General features: G+C 42.2%; 2 protein-coding genes and 1 long non-coding RNA gene across 6 annotated transcripts in view; 1 reads left to right on the top strand and 2 right to left on the bottom strand.

Annotated features, from left to right (window-relative positions):
* CYP2W1 (cytochrome P450 family 2 subfamily W member 1) overlaps positions 1 to 8,710 on the bottom strand; it is a 28,609-nt gene extending 19,899 nt beyond the window's left edge. The window contains exons 1-2 of the mRNA XM_081169814.1: positions 8,390 to 8,710; positions 8,169 to 8,264 (exon numbers count right to left, since the gene is read on the bottom strand). Coding sequence (XP_081025940.1) covers positions 8,169 to 8,218 — 50 coding nt within the window. The 5' untranslated portion in view covers positions 8,219 to 8,264; positions 8,390 to 8,710. The remainder of the gene's footprint in view (positions 1 to 8,168; positions 8,265 to 8,389) is intronic.
* Positions 976 to 14,627, top strand: LOC308573120. The gene is made up of 3 exons (XR_014001932.1): positions 976 to 1,429; positions 13,570 to 13,661; positions 13,694 to 14,627. It is a non-coding gene; the product is annotated as an uncharacterized lncRNA (long non-coding RNA).
* The window catches only part of CHLSN (cholesin), a 144,991-nt gene continuing 139,236 nt past the window's right edge, over positions 13,754 to 19,508 (bottom strand). For all 4 annotated transcript variants that reach the window (XM_081169756.1, XM_081169759.1, XM_081169758.1 and 1 more), the window contains 2 exons: positions 16,111 to 16,192; positions 13,754 to 14,940 (listed from right to left, as the gene is read on the bottom strand). In XM_081169756.1, the coding sequence (XP_081025882.1) occupies positions 14,758 to 14,940; positions 16,111 to 16,192 (265 nt within the window). In that variant the 3' untranslated portion in view covers positions 13,754 to 14,757. The remainder of the gene's footprint in view (positions 14,941 to 16,110; positions 16,193 to 19,508) is intronic.

The following is a 19,508-nucleotide window of genomic DNA, read 5'->3' on the forward strand; positions in this document are numbered from 1 at the left end:
TTTCCAAATTAAATGCGTGAGGCGATTTGCAGGTTTTCTCTTTCTCTCTCACCCACACATATTCCAGGAAAAACGTTGTTCAAAGCACCAAAATCACCAGATTTTCAACCTCGCACTAGTCTGGAAAATAAGCAGTTAAAATCGGGATTAAAGCAAATTCCACAGTGAAATTCAAACTGCAGTTTCTTTCTTAACAAAGGGGGATGGACAATGCAGGACATTTTCTTACTACAAGCAGTGCATGCATTCCAATCCTTACCTTTTGAAAGGCTGCAGTTTCTGGGCCACAGACAGATGCTTTTTCTCTTGAGATGGCTTGGTAGTCAGGTTTCGGTGCATGCAAAAACTAAAACCACATGCACCAAAACTTTGGTCTTCCTTTTACATAATGTATTTCTTTTGGTGTCTTGGGATTGTAAACTGCCTCAGTGCCTAGGCAGAAAGGCAGTATATACATAATACTAATAAAAAAAAAAGAATAATACAGTTTCAAAGTTGAGTCAAATCAAATTATCATCATATAATAATGTAAGCTATTCAGCGGTAATAGCAATCCAGCAACTGGGGTGGGGGGGACTTGTAGAGGTTTTTGGAATGCAGTTGTGGGCAGTTAAATGTTAAATGAAAAATGATGATGACTTTTACCAAAGAACTCTAAGAAGAACAGAGGTTGGTATAATTAATATACTTTGCGACTAAGGGAGAAAGGACTAGAAAAACAAACTTCAAAAATACCGTATTTTTCGCTCTATAAGACGCACCAGACCAAAAGACGCAAGAAAAAAAATATTCTGAATCTCAGAAGCCAGAACAGCAAGAGGGATCGCTGCACAGTGAAAGCAGCAATCCCTCTTGCTGTTCTGGCTTCTGGGATAGCTGTGCCACCTGCATTCGCTCCATAAGACGCACACACATTTCCCCTTACTTTTTAGGAGGGAAAAAGTGAGTCTTATAGAGCAAAAAATACGGTACTTAGTTCTAACTTCTCTATTAGAGTCTTAGTGCCACCAGATGTCACTGCCACATCATGACAAGCAGTCAAGAGATGTACCCAGCGACACAAACTGTTCAGCCGCAGGAGTTTCTGTACTCCTTTCGCTCACTCAAGCAATGAGCGAGTGACTGAACAGGCCTCCCTTTCCTCCCAGAGGCAATAGATCCCCAGTCCCATCATGTTTTACAGATTTTAACATGCTCTGGAAAGCTGTCTTATTTTGTTAGTCGAAAGCGTTATTTAACTACTAATAAACGACAGTAAAATGAAGATCACAGACAGGTTTCGATAGCCATCGTCAAATAACTAAAAGGCTGTCAGATGGGAAATGGAGCAAAAGTGTGTTTTTGTCCTGCTTTGGAGGGTAGGACTCAAACCAATGGCTTCAAGTTACAAGAAAGGAGATTCCGACTGAACATCAAGAACTTTCTGATGGTAAGAGCTGTTTGGCAGTAGAATGGACTCTCCTTCCATGGAGGTTTTTAAGCAGAGGTTGGGTGGCCATCTGTCATGGATGCTTTAGTTGAGATTTCTGCAGTGCAGGGGGGTTGGACTAGATGACCCTCAGGGTCCCTCCCAGCTCTACAATTCTGTAAGTCTTAAGCAATTAATTTTCTGAAGCAGTAAATGTTAATTTCTTCCTGCGTCTAGTAAGCTAGCATATATGGAGAGCTAGTGTTTCAGCAAATGCTGTAGCTACTACATGCAAGGAGTTTGCTAAAACGTGCTGCCTCTGTACTGCAGTTTGAACTGGGAAAGGCCTGATGTCTACCATCTCAGCCTACCAACTACCCAAATTTGCTTTAAAATTGGATTAAGAGGGGGTTAGACAAATGCAGAGGCAAGAGGTCTAGCAATGGCTATTAGCCACAATGGTGACATGGAACCACCAGGATGCTGCTGAAACCTATTTGCTGGAGAGCAAGAATGGGAGAGGGCTGTTCCCTTTGTGCTTGAGAGCTTCCCATTGGGATATCCGTTTGGTCACCACAGGAAGCAGAATGCTGGACTACAAGGACCTTTGGTCTGAGCCAGCAAGGCTCTTCTGATGTTCTTATGAAGACTGAATCTACCAGATGCTATTAGCCACATAATAGCTAAATGGAACCATAGCAGTTTCATGTCCCAAGGAAGCACACCACCAAATGGCTGACGAAAAGAATGCAGTAAAGATGGAAAGACCATCATCTGTAGGTAAGGCCTGCCCACTCATGAGGCATAATAATAATAATAATAATAATAATAATAATAATAATAATAAAAATAATAATAATAATAATAATAATAAAATTATACCCCACCCATCTGGCTGGGCTTCCCCAGCCACTCTGGGCGGCTTCCAAAAAAATATTAAAATACTGCAATACATCAAACACTAAAAGCTTCCCTAAAGAGGGCTGCCTTCAGATGTCTTCTAAAAGTCTGGTAGTTGTTGTTCTCTTTGACATCTGGTGGGAGGGCGTTCCACAGGGAGGGTGCCACTACCGAGAAGGCCCTCTGCCTGCTACCACAGCAGCAGCATTGAGTGATATATGTCTGGAGGCGGTTGGAGGATGGATGGCGGCTAACAGATTGAGATTGAATCCTGACAAGACAGAAGTACTGTTTTTGGGGGACAGGAGGCGGGCAGGTGTGGAGGATTCCTTGGTCCTGAATGGGGTAACTGTGCCCCTGAAGGACCAGGTGCGCAGCCTGGGAGTCATTTTGGACTCACAGCTGTCCATGGAGGCACAGTATTTTAATATTTTTAGTAGGGTTCCTCCAACACAGAGGGATCCCATGGCAGATCAAGCAATCTGGAAAGGGCTCCCTGTAGGTAACAAGTCTGAAAAGCACTGATCTAGAGCAGGTACGTCCAACTCCCAAGAGACTGCGATCTACTCCAAGTATAAAAATATTGGCTGTGATCTACCCATTGTCATTGCCAGGAGTTGTTGAACTGCTTTTCTTTAGGGGAGGGTTGACCAAAGTTGATGAGATTTTATTAGGGGGAGAATAAGGAACACTACAGGAATCCAAAGGCAGTCAATATTTTAGGCATGTACTTCCCTTTACCGCAAGGTATTCTTTGAAGCTATCAAAACTTTTAATTATGTTGGATGTGAAACAATCTCTCCGGATTGTGGATAATCCAGATTGAATAGAGTCTAGTAAAATCACTCATGAATTCCTACTTTGACAGCAATGGGAACTTAAGGGAAAGGGTTTGCTTTAGATGCTCCAGCCATGCAAAACTACCGTTATAAAAAACTAACCATGATGTTGGAGGATGTAATATTTGTGAATACCAGTTGCTGGAAACCACGGGGTGGGGTTGTTTCATGGGTTTTCCAAAAGAGGCATCTGGTTGGCTACTGTGAGGACAGGGTGCTGGACTAGATGGGCCACTGGCCTGATCCAGCAAACTCCTCTTGCCTTCTTCTTAATATTTTGGCATTTCAAAGATAGTAATCACAAAGCATATTTTGAAAAACAGCCCAGAACTGCTGGATGCACTTCAGCATTGATGGAGAATGCTCACTCACCCCATGTTCTTCTGGACTTTCTTCTTTCTCCTCTAGTATTGTATCAGTGCAATCACCACTACATTCCAAGTTTAAAAAATAAAAATAAAAATAAAAATCTTTACACACAGAAAGAGAGAGCGAGCGAGCATGCAGATGGAAAGTTTATCTCCTTGTAGACCATTCTGCTGCTAGTGCTAGGTGACCATTTCATGCTAAAGGATTGTCCCAGATCTCAGAACATCAGACCCCACAGCACACAACCTACTTCCCAACACTGCTGCTTTTTTGCAGTGCCATGAAACACACATTCGACTCTGCTACTTCTGGGATACGTTCTCCCTTAATGCTTTTATATATGGAACTCTGCCCTCAAGCTTCTGTGTGGAGTCACCTCTCCCTTCAAATCCTTGCTCAGAAACCACAATTTCTGCGAAACTTACAGCACAAAAGTTTTAGCTTAACCTGTTAATTCCCATGCCCACCTAAGAATGTATGATTGTATCTGCATGCAGCCATCCTCAGAAATCCATTGGCCTCCAGGGGAAGGCCATCTTAATGGGTCCATCACTCATGTCCATAAACGGGGGAATGGGGACGACAACAACAGCATCATCTGTGGCCTTCCAGAGGTTGTTGGGACTCCAACTGCTATCACCCCCGACCACTGAGTATGTTAGCTAGGGCTGATGGAAGTCGGAATTATTATTATAATTTTAAGGTACACACACATACAGTATGCCACACTCCACATAAAACCAACCAGTTACCCTTCAAAATTAGGAAATATTCCCTGAAAAATAAATACACTTTATCTGAGTACACAGAGCAATCCTGAAGCCATCTTGACTCTCTTAAATTACCCCAAATATTTTTCCTGCAGTAGAAGTATATTGGAAAAACTTTTCCCAATAGTTTTTTTCCCCACTTACACCCTCAAACCTGCAAATGGATTAACTTCTAACTTCTTCATTCTGGTTTCTTCCCCACCCTTGGTATTCTTTGGCTCCTATATGTTAACGCAGAAAAGCCAATAAAACTTTGTAATTTCTCATGTACTTTGTACTCTTGATCTTTGCATTTGTAGGTTTTTGGTTTGCTTTGTTCAGAGACAGCTGAAATAATATTCAAATGGATTTAGAAAACAAAGACGGTGATGCCTTTGGAAAAGAAAAAGCTGCCAGGCTGAGAATTTTATATAGTTTAGCCAGTTTCTGGAAACAATAGCAAACATTACTGTACTTTTCATGTCATATATATATAGTTTGCAACCACAACTTAAAAAAAAACTGAGCCACTATAATATAATGTAGAATACAACTTTGTTTCAAATTATTGCACAGATGGTCACTTTTAGCCTCAGTTATTTAAATACCACAAAGACTTGAAATCTAAACAGCACTCCAGGCTGTTTTGAAGCCAAAGCCAACTTCTGCCTTTAATGCCTAAGGATTATTCCATAACCTTGATAAAAAAAATTCTTTCTGGTCTCACATGCAAATTTGCTTAGATACATTTTTTCACCTATTAATTAGGCTTAGCTTTAATTTGTTCAGGAAATTCTGGTACAGGGAGAAAGGAAAGGAGACTGGATACATTTTCAGTGCAGTCATCCGCTTGTCAAAGATTTATCCATTGTTATAAAACAAAAAACACATTGCATGTGATAAAACCTTGAGATAGGAACACACACGTTTTTCCTCCTTTTGTGTATTGCCCACAACCATTCACAGGCACCAAAACCAGCAAGGGAGGTGTTCCTTCCTGTTACTGGAAAAGAAACAACTGGCATTTGTACAGAGCTTATGCAGAGTCAAAGCTCTCAATTCCTTTAGGAAGGGATCAGGAGAGGGCAATAGGACTATGTTGACCTCTCCTGTGTGTATGAATTCCTAGCAGCCCTCCGCATTCATCAGGAAACCTAATGAACTGGCTGTGACCGACTCACTGCAAACTAGTTGGGATCAAAAAAAATCTTAAAATTCATATACAGTTGTACCTCGGAAACCAAACGGAATCCGTTCCGGAAGTTCAACTTCCAAAACGTTTGGAAACCAAGGTGCAGCTTCCGATCGGCTGCAGAAAGCTTCTACATTATACAAATCTATGGTGTGGCTGTATGTGTAATACTGTGTATGGTTCTGATTGCCTCACTTCAAAAGGGGTATTGTAGAGTTGGGAAACGTTCAGAAAAGGGCAACCAAAATGATCAAGAGGGGTGGAGGAAGCTCTCCCATAAGGAAAGGGTACCATATTTGCAGATTTTTAGCTTACAAGAAAAGCGAGTATGAGGCGTGTGATAAGAGATAAAATTATGTGTGACATGGAGAAAGTAAATAGAGATTTTTGTTTTTCTTCCTTTCTCGTAACACTAGAACTTTTGGACACCCGAGGAAGCTCAGTGTGGGAAGATTCAGAATAGACAGAAAAGAAAGCACTTCTTCACACAGTGCATAAACTTTGGAACTTGTTCCAACAAGAAGCAGTGGTGGCCACCAATGCGGATGGCTTAAAAAGATTAGACACATTCATGAAGGATAAGACTCCCAATGGCTACTAGCCATGATGGCTATGTGCTGCCTCCACAGTTGAAGGCAGCAAAGCTTCTGAATAGCAGTTGCTGGAAAAAGCAGGAGGGAAGGGTACTGTTGTGCTGATGTCCGGCTTGCTGGCTTCCCAAAGGCATCTGGTCAGCTACTGTGAGAAGAGAGGGTGCTGCAGAGGACTGGTCACTGGCTTGATCCAGAATGACTCTTATTTTGCCCTTAAAGCCAACCATGATGGATAGATAGATAAATTTATTGTCATTGTCCGTATATACACAGTATACACAACAACGAAAATCAAACACCCACCCAAAGACCGGGTTCACATATACATTTGCACGTATCTCCGACACTCTCATCCTATTCAGACATAATCTATAAAAACATAACATAATCCAGAATATAACATGACCTATTAAGGCATAACATAACCTAAAACCTAAAACCTAACCTAAAACCTATCTCATTCCTTCCTACTCTCTGCTTGCTAAACCTTGCAACTGGCCCTGAGATCATTATTTAGTGCAATCAGAGCTCTTGGATAGAAACTATTCAGAAGGCGTGTGGTTCGTGTTTTCATTGTCCTATATCTTCTGCCCGAAGGCAATAGTTCAAAGAAGTTGTGAGCAGGATGGGTGGGATCTCTCAGGATATTATGTGACTTCTTCAAAATGCGAGACGTGAAGATCTCATCCAGGGTCTCATCAAGGGTTGGAAGCTGGTTTGAACTGGCACTGCGTTTGTGTCAACCAGGCATTCTTAACACTGTTAACTGTGGGGCTAATGTAAGACTTAACCACTGTTAAGTCAGGTTGTGAGAATTCACATGCAAGAGAGGAAGGACTAGGGAGAAAGGGAAGGGATAGTAGTAAAGGACCACCTTCTCTTACCTGAGCCTGCCTATCAATTAAGATCTTCTCTAGAGACCCTTCTCCAAGTATCCTCACCTTCTGTAGCCAGGTGGGAGGCTAGCAGAGAGAGGCTAGCAGAGAGGCCTCTTCTGTGGTGGAGTCCTAATAATGGACATATCCCTCTAATGGCAGCTCTGGTATCCTTTAGGCCAAAATTAAGTATGTAATGTTATTATGGGCTTTTAATTGTATCTGAGCTGATCTGTAGTCAGCTGTCAGAGTAAAGCCAGGAGCTCTACCGGGGGTTCAGAGTTGGGAAGCAAAGCCAGGAGACAGAAAATCTAAAGACAGCAGAGCGAGGAAGACAGCAGTTAATCCGGCAAGGTTCCAGACAAATTGATTTACAATTATTTCTGCCTAGGAAGTCCCAAAGAGTAGCCCATAACATGAGGTTACTTCACTTAAGGTGGTCACAGGCAAAACAGCAGGTTCCCTGTTCTAGCACTGATAGCTTGTAACAGAAAACCTTTTCTTGCTGGCTTGCCTTTTTATTTTGTTTAATTAATCAGTTATTGCATTGTCCTGTGCTTTATTATCGTAAGCCACCTTGAAGCATTACAATTTTTGCAATTAAATGCATACATCCATAAAAGCCCTCTTCCAGCCATGGGTCAGGTTTGGGAGTGTTATGCCTGCATAGGTTTTACGATAGCAAGGACTGCAGGTGGATAACTTGTTGTTGTTGGCATCTGTCTGTCATGAGAGACAATGGAGTGCGCCTCTGGGGTGGCAGTCAAACTGCTGTGTGAGCAGCTCCGAAATGACCTCTCTGGGGAGGTGGCTAATTAGCTGCAAGTGAAATGATAGCATTTCAAGATAGGGTTCATCTTCACTTCCATTTGCGCCGAAATTTTCCTACATAAATGCACAGCTACGTATACAAATGTTACATTCATACAACTGGCTAATAAATATAGGCCAAGAGCAATTGCTTTTCCTTCTGAAATACCTTCACTCTCAGCCTCCTGGCTCTCTCTCACCCAGAGCTCCACCTATCCACTCTGGCTCTCACCCAGCACCTAAACAAGCTCACAGCTCACCCACAAAATCTCCCTAAGAAGAGGGTTCCTGTAAACTGCTGACCTCGCCCTGGTCTCTCACTCTAGGCTTGCCTTTTATGGGCAGGCACCGGTACCAAGATAAAGCAGATTTGGCAAGCTTCCTGGGGGGCGGGGGCGGGCAATGACGGCAAATAAGACACCCTTCCACTCACCCTTGTTTCTCTGCCCTCTGCACACTTCTCCTCTTCCAGCTGCTTCTCATATTGCCATTGTGGGTTAAATTATATTTGCCTCTCTTCAACACTGTACTATGATAGAATGAAGATGGAGAGAAATCAGTGATGGGACCTGAGTATTACACCTTCCTTTCCAAAAATTGACTAAACTTTTTAAAATAGCATCCTGCCCAACACAGAACTGGGTAGAAGCTTACATGTGACTTTTGGGGAAGAGGACTGAAGAAACTGGTGAAGCAATGTTTAACGATCCTCTTCGTATCAGGAATCATCTCTGCTTTTGTAGCAAGAAGGCCATATTCCTAATTTTGGAACCTGTGGTAGCCAAGAGTCTTGCCTGTGGCACTGTGTGGGGTTACGCTCCTTGCAGCCTTTCCAACCCTCGGGCTCATCATGGCATCTTGGCTGCCTCTAGCAAGCATACTACTCTTCACTGGAAGAGAGTTGCATCTTGAAAAACAGGATTTTTCCATTTCTTTACAAGTAAAAGCGTCCAACAATCAGCAACATCATTATGGAAAAGCCGCCTTTTCTACAGTGTGAGAGAGACAGGAGAAGCCATTTGCATAGCTATTCTCTTGACAGTGGGCTTTAGAATCATAGAATCCTAGAGTTGGAAGAGACCACAAGGGCCATCGAGTCCAACCCCCTGCCAAGCAGGAAACACCATCAGAGCACTCCTGACATATGGTTGTCAAGCCTCTGCTTAAAGACCTCCAAGGAAGGAGCTTTAGCTTCCAATATGCCCACACAGCTTTTGTCTTGTGGCCTACGGAAAGAAATAAGACTGTAACAATTGGAGTCTTATATCTGCAGCCTCAGGTGGCAAGTGGCAACTTACTCAGCTCGGCTGAGGGGGATGTGATGTAAGTGCACCAGCCCCATGCTGCTTTTGTTTTTTTTGTTTTTTTATATAAAATATTTTATTCAGTTTTCAAATACAGAGTTAGAAACATACACAGAAGAAAGAAGTAAAAGAAAAAAAGAGAGAGAAAAAAGAAAACCAACTTTTCAAAACATTTTTTATATAACCAACCGGACTTCCTCACACCTCCCTTACCCTGAATTCTTTATAATGAAAATATCAGCAAATTATTACCTTGTTTCGTGCCTTATTTTGTACTTTTCAAATGCTATACTTCTAAATTTAAGGTACTTCCCATCAGTTGCTCATATCTTAAATTAAACATAATATTACCTTAAATTTTGACCTTTTCTTATTTAAAACTTAATTTCCTGTTTCACAAATCTAATTGCTGGAGCTAAAGTTTCTGAATCATGCAAATTCCTAACATTCATACAACTTATATTGTTTTTGTAAATAGTCCTTAAATTTTTTCCAATCCTCTTCCATTGTTTCTTCTCCCAAATCTCGGATTCTGCCAGTCAGCCCCATGCTGCTTTGGCGGGTAGCGCTGGGCCTGCAGGGTGCACGAGCTGCCACATCCCTCCTGGGTGCCTTCCACTTGGAGGATGGTTGACTGGGGACACAGTGGGTGTGCGTTGCCCCTGCACAGCTTTAGCAGTCAGCGCTGGGGCTACAGGGCGCCCAAGCCGCCATGCCCCTCTTGGGTGCTCTCCAGTGCGTACCTTTCGCACCCTTCTTGGCCGCCAGAGGGAGGCTGGGGGGAGGGGGGGAGCAGCAGCGTGGGCATGCTGCAAGCCCAGCCCTGCACTGCTTTTGTGAGTGGGCGCACTGGGATTTTGGGACGCCCGGGCTTGCGTGCCACTTTCCACTCTGCCTGATGTGCTGCCCCAAGTGCCTCCTGAGGGGACCCACCTCCCTCCGTGCCGCTCTAGCTACGCCACTGGCATCATGCAAGGGCTGCCCATGCCTGTAACTGTTGTTATCAGGTTCTCAGGATCTTTGGGTCTGGCCTGTGGTTGACACCTGGGTGGACTGTGTGAACCTCAGCCTCAGAGCCCTTTATGGGCAGAGAAGGGAACTTCAATAGGCAGCACTCAAACCTGTGCAGGCAGCACAAATCCTCTGTATTGGTCTTGTCTCATCAAAACCAGGCATTCTGCCATTGCCAGGTCAAAAGCTCAGGACTTGCTGCTCTTTCAAGACCCGCCTTACAGCCCCAGACTCAAAACGACTGACCTCAGGGACATTGTGCTGGAGAATATGCATTTTTAGATTTGTATTGAGTACAGCTGTGCATAGCTCTAGCCTGGTCCTGGCAGTGATCTATAATATCTTTCACATACGGGTGGCCAACTGGATGAGATAAACATTAGAATGACTGATTTATGCATATTATTTCACTCTAACAATTAATCATATGATTCTTCAACATCAACTTTGTTGAACTGGTCATGTTGTGCGGATGCCTGATTATCGTCTTCCAAAGCAATTACTCTATTCTGAACTTAAAAATGGAAAGCGTAATGCTGGTGGTCAACAAAGGAGGTTTAGAGACTCTCTCAAGGCAAATCTAAAAACTAAAGTATAAACACCATCAAATGGGAAACACTGGCCTGTGAGCGCTCCAATTGGAGGATAGCCTTTACCAAAGATGTCATGGGCTTTGAAGATGCTCCAACTCAGGATGAAAGGGAGAAACATGCTAAGAGGAAGGTACACTTGGCAAACCGTCCACAGTCATTTACAGACTTACTGTTGAAACCATGTTCATGGAAGACAATCTTACTTGGTTATGAGTGATCGCCAAAGAAGATATCATCAACCTTGTAAAAAAATGAGCAGCTCCATAGCATACACTTTACACAAGTCCTAAGAAAATTCAATAGTGGGGTGCTTTGTATCTCAGCTTTGTACGTTAGGAGAATGTGGGAGGTCTGTGTTCTTGCAACAACTATGGCAATAAGGAGATTTTGTTTAATTTTCTTGCTCATTTTCGATTATTATTCTAAGTTTATAAAACACTGAAGTATGACTGACAAAGTGTGAGGTCAATCTACTTTCACCTTTCTCTACAGTTCAACTAATGGCAATGGGCCAGACTTCTGAAGTGCTGGTTAAATAATACATACGCAATACATCTTTCCCAATTTAAGATGATGGATCTATTTCCCTAGTACAATTTTATTTATAAAGCAATGGTTTCAAATTAAAAATGAGAACAGACATCATAGATCTATGAAATTTACAATGTGTGGCAAAGACCAGTCAAATTAAAGGGAAGACCACTACATTGACATTGCTTTTAGCAATTAGCACCATAATCAGAGGCAGATCTACTGGGTTCAGCAGTCCTCAGGAATGATTTGGTTTTATACTGCATCAATCCCTGACTTCAGCATTCTCTTACTACCATATATGAATTCTCCCAGACACACATACACAATGATTAACTCATCCAAGAGCCAATTAGAGTTGGCAAACGACCATTCAATTTTGTGCTCTGTGCAGATACTCTTTGTCTTGGATTTTAGGTTTATTATTAACACAACAGGGTGATTTGACTCACATAATTTTGCTGAACCCTGCCCCCAGTTCTTGCTAGACCATGTTAAAAGAAATAACTGGAAGATATAAATGTGCAGGCAAACAGGCCAGATAACCCAAAGAGTTCCTGGATCTCTGCATGACTGAGCCTAAGGTTTCAGGCATAGTGAAATCATGCTATTAAGGAATTGATGCCATCCACATTCCAACGATACAGTGGTACAGAAAGATGGCTCAATTAATGACAATTAAAAGTCTTCTCACAGCAGAACATTATAATCACTTGGGTCATCCTGGGTGGTCTATACAGGTACATTTCCAATTCCAAAGGAAGACTCTGAATGCTGTAATATTTGCAGCTTTACCAACAAATAAACTCCAAACTTAGGTAGTGAACACATCTGAGGGATGTGGGTGCCACACAAACCTCAGTTTTGTTTTTAATAAAGATGTGCATTGCACACAGGAGACAAGTCACCTGTTATTTTTGTGTTCTTTGATTTTTCTGCTTTAAGTGATCAACAGTACTTGGAATTATTTAGTTCAGTTGAACAAAGTTCACTTAACCAGTTCAAAAATCTGTGAATGCCACCCGAAAATCATTCCCATAACTGCTGCCTAAACTAAAGGTGAATTAAGTTCATTCTGGGGCAGAAGTTTCTGCTAGTTCACATTCACTTCCCCCATCCAACCACAGCTGGTCTGAACCATTAGTTTTCATTTTTAAAAAAGTCAGTTGCATATCTATAAAGGAAGTTAGAAAGCAAAACTTTGGGCAACTTTCTAAAGCTTATTAGGCAGATATGGAGTAACCGCTGTTGCTACGGTCTCTTAAGTCACTTAATCACTGTAGCTAAGCAATCAGAAGGAAGCAATGTGAGGTGTTTTCAGCATCTTCTCTGCTGAAAGGATTCTCTGGCTTCTAACAAGAGTAGCTTGTAGGGAGCAGTACAGGTTCAGGAACAAAGCAGATGACGCCTTGTGCTTTTAACAGCTGTGTAGAGGCAGGGTAATCTTTTTTCTAGTATGTAAGTACAATTATGAGAAAAGCAGTCCTGTCATACATTTGATTACTTGTGTGTGGCCCTGATTTGCTTTTGAATCCTATACTTCAGCACAGCAACTGAATTCTGAATGCTGATTTTCTTTTTCTGCCAAGAATGAACTTTTTATGAACTAATGTTTGGATGACCTTGAACCAGTTCTTTTTGTGAAAGGATGAGCTTGAACCAGAACTAGTTCCTTTTTAGAGAGGATGAACTTGACTCAGAACTAGTTCCTTTTTAAAAATGAACTTTTGAAGAACTGGCAATCAATATACAGTAATACCTCCGGTTACGTAACCCTCCGGTTATGTAAACTTCAGGATGCGAAAGCGGCAAAACCAGAAGTATGTGACCGGGTTTCACCGCGCACGCATCCGCAGAAGCGGTCCTCAGGTTGTGGAAACCTTGGGATCCGACCAGATCTCCAGAACGGATCCCGTCCGCAACTGTACTGAGGAATATAAGACACCAGAAGAAGGGAGGAAATGAGAGAGAACAATAGAAAAGTTAGTCAGGTAATCCAGAAAATGTATGTGATGGGTTTTGCTGCCTCCCACTGCTTTGCTTTCTGTCTCTTTCTTTTTCTCTGATTCATACATACCTTGGCTTGTTCCAGTATATTAAATTCCATTATAGTTACTGTATTAGCATAGCACATATTGATTCACTTAAGTATTTGGCTCTCAGATGAAGTTGTCTTAAAGGGAATGCAATATGTTAGCAACTTTCAGAATTCCTAATATCTTCCATGCTTTTTCCAAGAACTCTAGCAAGTCAAGCTGGTGATGGGTTGTCAAAAACCTAGACAAATGCTACAACTGAAAACAGTAAAAGGTTTCCAAAATCTGGTAACCAAAGTTAGACAACATTTCAATTAGCACCTGTGACATTTTAGTAATAGATATGTTTGTCATTCCAGCTCTCTGAATTCACTATTCCTGCACGACTATTTTCAGAAGTCTTCTCTCTTATGATAAGGATGGACTGCCAGACAAAACAACTGAATGCAAGGTTTACTCATCAGGAAAACAACTGAATGCAAGGTTTACTCATCAGGAAAACAATCACACAAGGACAGTATGAAGGCCCGGTATGCACCAAAATGGCAACAATGTATCCTTTTATTGATGATAACACATGAAAGAGTCCATAATTTTGTTATCTCACATGAACATGTAGGTAATTAAAATAAAAATCTGCCAGAATTTTGGACCCTTGAAGTGGCATTATCCTTTGGGAATCGAGTAACTTCTTGGAGAAAAAACATTCCTGAGGTCCTCCCAGTTGAAAACTGCAATCAGGGCCTTGAAATGTTTTTGAGGTGATTATCTATCATCTGAGGAAGATCTTCAAAACAGGACCTTATCTGGAAGCCTGTCTGCTGTCAGCTTAAAATAATGCTTGGAGCATTCTTCAATACAGTACAATTACTTTTGTGCTTTATGGTTCTTTGTAAGCCTTGCTGAAATGTACTTTGCAAGTGTGATGATATTTTGTCTACTTTACTGTAAACTTCTCATAATTGTTGTTCTTACAGTTGTGTGCATTTCAGCACTATTTTGTGGTTGCTGATTAAAAGAAACAAAACTTTCAAGAAAAATAAAGGAAGACCAACATGAGCCAACAGCTTCCAGACCTTCAACTTTGACTACAAGTTGAGTAATGAAACCTGCAGTTAACAGACTAAAGACTCCTCAAGCAATTAAAGATTTCAGCTGCTTCAATGGAAGTTAATCATTTCAGTTGGGTTTAAAACCATTATTATGGAGGGAATTGCCACTAACAGATGCAAAACCCTTAATAATAATTATGTAGGAAAAAGCTAAAGGAAATAGTTCCCAAAAGAAGAGCAGAAAAATACCGGTAGGAATCAAAGTCTTGTTGCTGCTTCTGTTTTAATACGGATCAATTATTTTTCATCACCTTTGCAATATTGGAAGAAATTTGCTTAAAAAGAGGAAGGACAAAGATGGGGGGGGGGAATACTGCTTTTGAAAGAGAGTTTGAATTTCACAGGGCTGCTTAAAGGCTAGGAACTATATTCAGCTCTGGTCCTGTAATAAAATGCAGATATATGGGTGTGGGAAGGCTTGATAGGATGATGTTTTCATGATAACAACTGTAGAACTTTTCGGATCCGCTCACATTTCTCCGGTTGGCTTGAATCTTCTCTTTCAGAATTGTCATATTCCTTCATGACAGCTTCTGCTTTCTGCACAGTTACGTCTCGCGCACTGCCCTGGAGTCCTTCAAGGTACCGCAGCAAAATGGAAAAATATTCATCAGGGACCTTTACGATGAAAAGGAAGAGAAAGTGACTCAATGTCCATTACTCAATGACTTTGGGTTGAGAAACCAGCAACACCGACAGAATGGTGTTTAAGTTAAACCATCCCACCCATTGGGGGGGGAAATTTCTTTTTTACTGAAGACTTTTCATGGCGACTGTGCAGGCAACAGGACTGATTCTAAGATTTTCAATATTATCACCTTCATGAGGAGCAACCACCACCCCAAGAAAACATTTTTCAGAACCTTCCATGTGGTCATATGTGAGCTAGGTATTAGCTGGGTAACTGATTTATTTTTTATTTGCTCTTGTCTACACACAAAAAAAACCCTTATACAAGTACACAGCCATAAAATGTACTGCATGACTGAGGTCAGTCCAAATCTCTGAGCATACCCTGCCTCACATCTTGTTTTTAAAATGGAACAATGGCTTAAACTCCTTGGAGGAAGGGTGGGATAAAAATACAAAGTACACAATGGCGATTTCCTTAAAAACACCACTGCTGCCACACTGGACCAACAGTCTTCAAACGAACTGAATACAGAGGGCTAGGAGAGTTCACATTAAGCCAACCCCCTCCTTCTTCTCCCGTTGATGAAATTCTTGGAAGTCGGATATAAAGGCATAGCACAGATCCCAGGCTTTTAATTTCCAACTATACCCATGCGGTGCCTTCTAAGAAGCCAGTAGCCAGCTCACCCCATGCCCAAACTGGAAACAGGGAGGGGTTAGGGGAAAGACGACATAGAACCACACACACAAAAAGGAGTGGAAACGTGACAACACAGACTGTGGGAAAAGTTCAAAATGAAGTGTCAGAATGAAGGGTAGATTGCAGATAAAACAGAGGGTGGGAGACTTCACAAAAGGAAAGCCTCTAAAGAGAACTTTTTAGACCCAACTTCCTTTGACCTTAGGCTCACTCTGGAGCGCAGGATGCCTCCTCCCCTTGGAGAGGATGTAAAAGTGACTCTGCTCAATCTGCACAGGAGGAGGTGCCGCGCCATGGGTTAGGAATATGCAGTATAATCTAACAAATTAATGATTAACTATGTGCTGGTAGTTTGTTTTATCATGTAACATGCAACAAGACTTTTGCTCAGCCCCGTGACTATATAAAGATGCACATTTTGCTACTGTTTAAAGGGGGGGGGCACCAGAACATACCTTGTCTTTTTCATACATGTGTAAAAGAAGCCAAGTTTGCCTTGTCTTCTGAAACTTCCACTCTTTGGGATTTTCAGACCAGCTGAAAGAAGAGAAATAAATTGAAGTAATTCAACATTATAATATAAAAAAAGAAAATGAACTTCTGTTTCTCATGCAACCTTAAATGAGAGCCTCAAACCTTCCAAAACCATACCTTAGTTCAAACAGAGATTGCACTAGGGAGGGGGAAAACCACTGGAGAACACAGAGATTGGGAGGATAGAAGCATGTGGAAAGTACCTTTCCTTCAAGTAGCCACAGGTTCACCAACAGTGTTGGGAGGAAAACTCCTCTGGTGCTGCCCGTGAGTGCAGAAACAGTTCAGAAGTTTCAGTCTCTTTCCAGCTGTGTGAAATTCAAGGAGTTCAATTGCCAACACAGTTTGATTGGCGCTTTGTGTTTCCAGGTGTATGTGTTTATTTCTTGCCCCAAAGAGATGTGGACTTTTTAGCTGTTTTATTTTACACACTGTACATATTAAACTATTTGCGATATCTGCAAATGCTTTCCCAAACATCTCACTGGCAAACTTTAAATATACAGAAATAGTTCAAGGGTTTCAGGTGTGAACATGAAGCTGCTTTCTGTGCAATTGCTACAGAGTAAACATGGCCTAAAAGCTAATGCATGTTGCTGGAAATTGAGGCTGTATCCATGCTAAGGCTTTAGCATTTAAGAAGAGCCTGCTGGAATTAGGCAATGGTCCATCAAGTCCAGAATCCTGCTCTCACAATAGCCAACCAGGTGCCTGTAGGAAAACCGCAAGCAGGATTTCAGCACAAGAGGACCGTCTCTCCCTGTGGTTTCCAACATCTGCTCTTCAGAAGCATTACTGCAGTTGCAGAGGCAGAGCACAACCATCACGGAGCCTTCTCCTCCACTGATTTGTCTGATCTTATTTTAAAGCCATCTCTGCCTCCTGTGTGAGTTTCGCAGTTTAACCATGTGCTATGTACACGGATTGAACAGAACTGATTTTCCTGTATGCACTTTTGTTTAACTTTGCCCACATATGAGCACCTTCAGCCTTAAGCTTCCCAAATCTATCTTGACATTTCCCATTCACACTAGTGGGCAGTGCTTGATGGGCTATATTAGGATGGCAGACCCTTGTCCTCCCCCCCCCCCAATTACTGCTTTCTCTGTTAGAGAAACCTGAGGTCCTTTGAGGGCATGTGCACAGGTGGAAGGAGGTACCTTCACTCTCTAGACCAGGGGTCAGCAAACTTTTTCAGCAGGGGGCCGGTTCACTGTCCCTCAGACCTTGTGGGGGCCGGACTATATTCTGGGGAAAAAATAATGCCCCACAAATAACCCAGAGATGCATTTTAAATAAAAGGACACATTCTACTCATGTAAAAACGCTTTGATTCCCAGACCATCTGTGGGCCAGATTTAGAAGGTGATTGGGCTGGATCCGGCCCCTGGGCTTAGTTTGCCTACCCATGCTCTAGACCCTTTCCTCCCCACACACAGAAGGCAGAGGGGATGGCTTAGAGGAGGTTGCCTTCAACAGCCATTGTAAATCTGCACAAAACCTACGGTATGTATTACAAATAAAATAAGAAGCATGACACTCTCTCTCTCTCTCTCTCTCTCTCTCTCTCTCTCTCACACACACACACACACACACACACACACACAGAGCCAAAACAGGATGGGATAACAAATAGATTTTTGTTTATGACCTGAAAGGCCAGTTTTGTGCAAAACAGCTGCATTAAAAATGAATATATGTGTGCATTTACTGAGAAAGTGGCTTCACCAACAATAAGTGGAAGTAGGCACACTGCTTCCTTTCCTTTTGGTTGACAAAATGAAAATGTCTAGGATGTGCTCAGGTGAGAAGCAAATGGAAGCAGAGGGTGTGGTGATAGAGACCACCCAATGAAACACCACCACATATATCACCCACCAAAATGTGGTCTTATAATGTGCTTCAGCACATCTACATCCAGGTAACACGTATTGGATCCCTCTCTCCCCACATCGGACCATCTGTTGATTGGCAAAATCTGAATTGGGGGAAAGGTGCAGGCTGCCACTTGCACGAGGGGGGAATATTATGTTGGCACCAGGGGAAAAAGGCTGAGGCACATTAAACTCCCATGTGGACAAGCTCATAGAGAGAAGAAAAGAACTGAAGTTGAACCCTCATTACAAAATATTCTAGTATAGATTTTTTGTCTATATTATCGGTGTGTGAGAGAGGATGGTGAAATGTAAAACTTAAAGATGCGAAACTTTAAAATTGAATGTTCCTACAGCCTCAACCACTATTTTGTAGAGGTATGGGTGCAAGGAAGATCTAGTGTATGATTCTTCACTTGACATAGTAATATTAAAACTCAAAAATAAATTGGAAAGGGAATTCTGCAAGAGTGCTAATATAGTTCAAACGCTGTCAAGTCTGATACACTGAAACAGACCACAAATTAAATTTGTTCTACCCTAGTGAATAAATTGCTCAGTGAACTCAGTATATCGCAAGATTTGGCCAGGAGGGCTTTGTGAGAACTAAATATAAAATTATCCGCTTCCTTTTCTAGACTCAAAAGTCCCTAAAATTATCAGAAAATGGGTTGATTGGGCTGCATTTTCAGCCAGAGCACTTACACAATACAATCAATGTATATCTATCTTAAATAACAATGGGAACAATGAGGAAAGAAATATATAATATAGCACAAAAAATAGCTTCAGAACACTAACTGAATTCAAAGTTTGAAAAGTCTTTGGCATAGCCCCTTAGACACTATATCCTAATTAAGCCAAAGTATGTGTATCTGAGGGACGCGGGTGGCGCTGTGGGCTAAAGCCTCAGCGCCTAGGGCTTGCCGATCGAAAGGTCGGCGGTTCGAATCCCCGCGGCGGGGTGCGCTCCCGCTGCTCGGTCCCAGCGCCTGCCAACCTAGCAGTTCGAAAGCACCTTCGGGTGCAAGTAGATAAATAGGTACCGCTTACCAGCGGGAAGGTAAACGGCGTTCCGTGTGCTGCGCTGGCTCGCCAGATGCAGATTTGTCACGCTGGCCACGTGACCCGGAAGTGTCTCCGGACAGCGCTGGCCCCCGGCCAATAGATGTGAGATGGGCGCACAAACCCCAGAGTCTGTCAAGACTGGCCCGTTCGGGCAGGGGTACCTTTACCTTTATGTGTATCTGAAATAAATGCATATACTTCCCCAGCTTCCACCTTTCTGTCTTTTGCCTTGTGTAGAATGTTATACAGTGGTACCTTGGGTTACATACGCTTCAGGTTACAGACTCCGCTAACCCAGAAATAGTGCTTCAGGTTAAGAACTTTGCTTCAGGATGAGAACACAAATTGTGCTCCGGCGGCACAGCGGCAGCAGGAGG

This window comes from Podarcis bocagei (genome assembly GCF_964188305.1).
Source record: "Podarcis bocagei genome assembly, chromosome: 14".
In the NCBI taxonomy this organism is placed as follows: domain Eukaryota; kingdom Metazoa; phylum Chordata; class Lepidosauria; order Squamata; family Lacertidae; genus Podarcis; species Podarcis bocagei.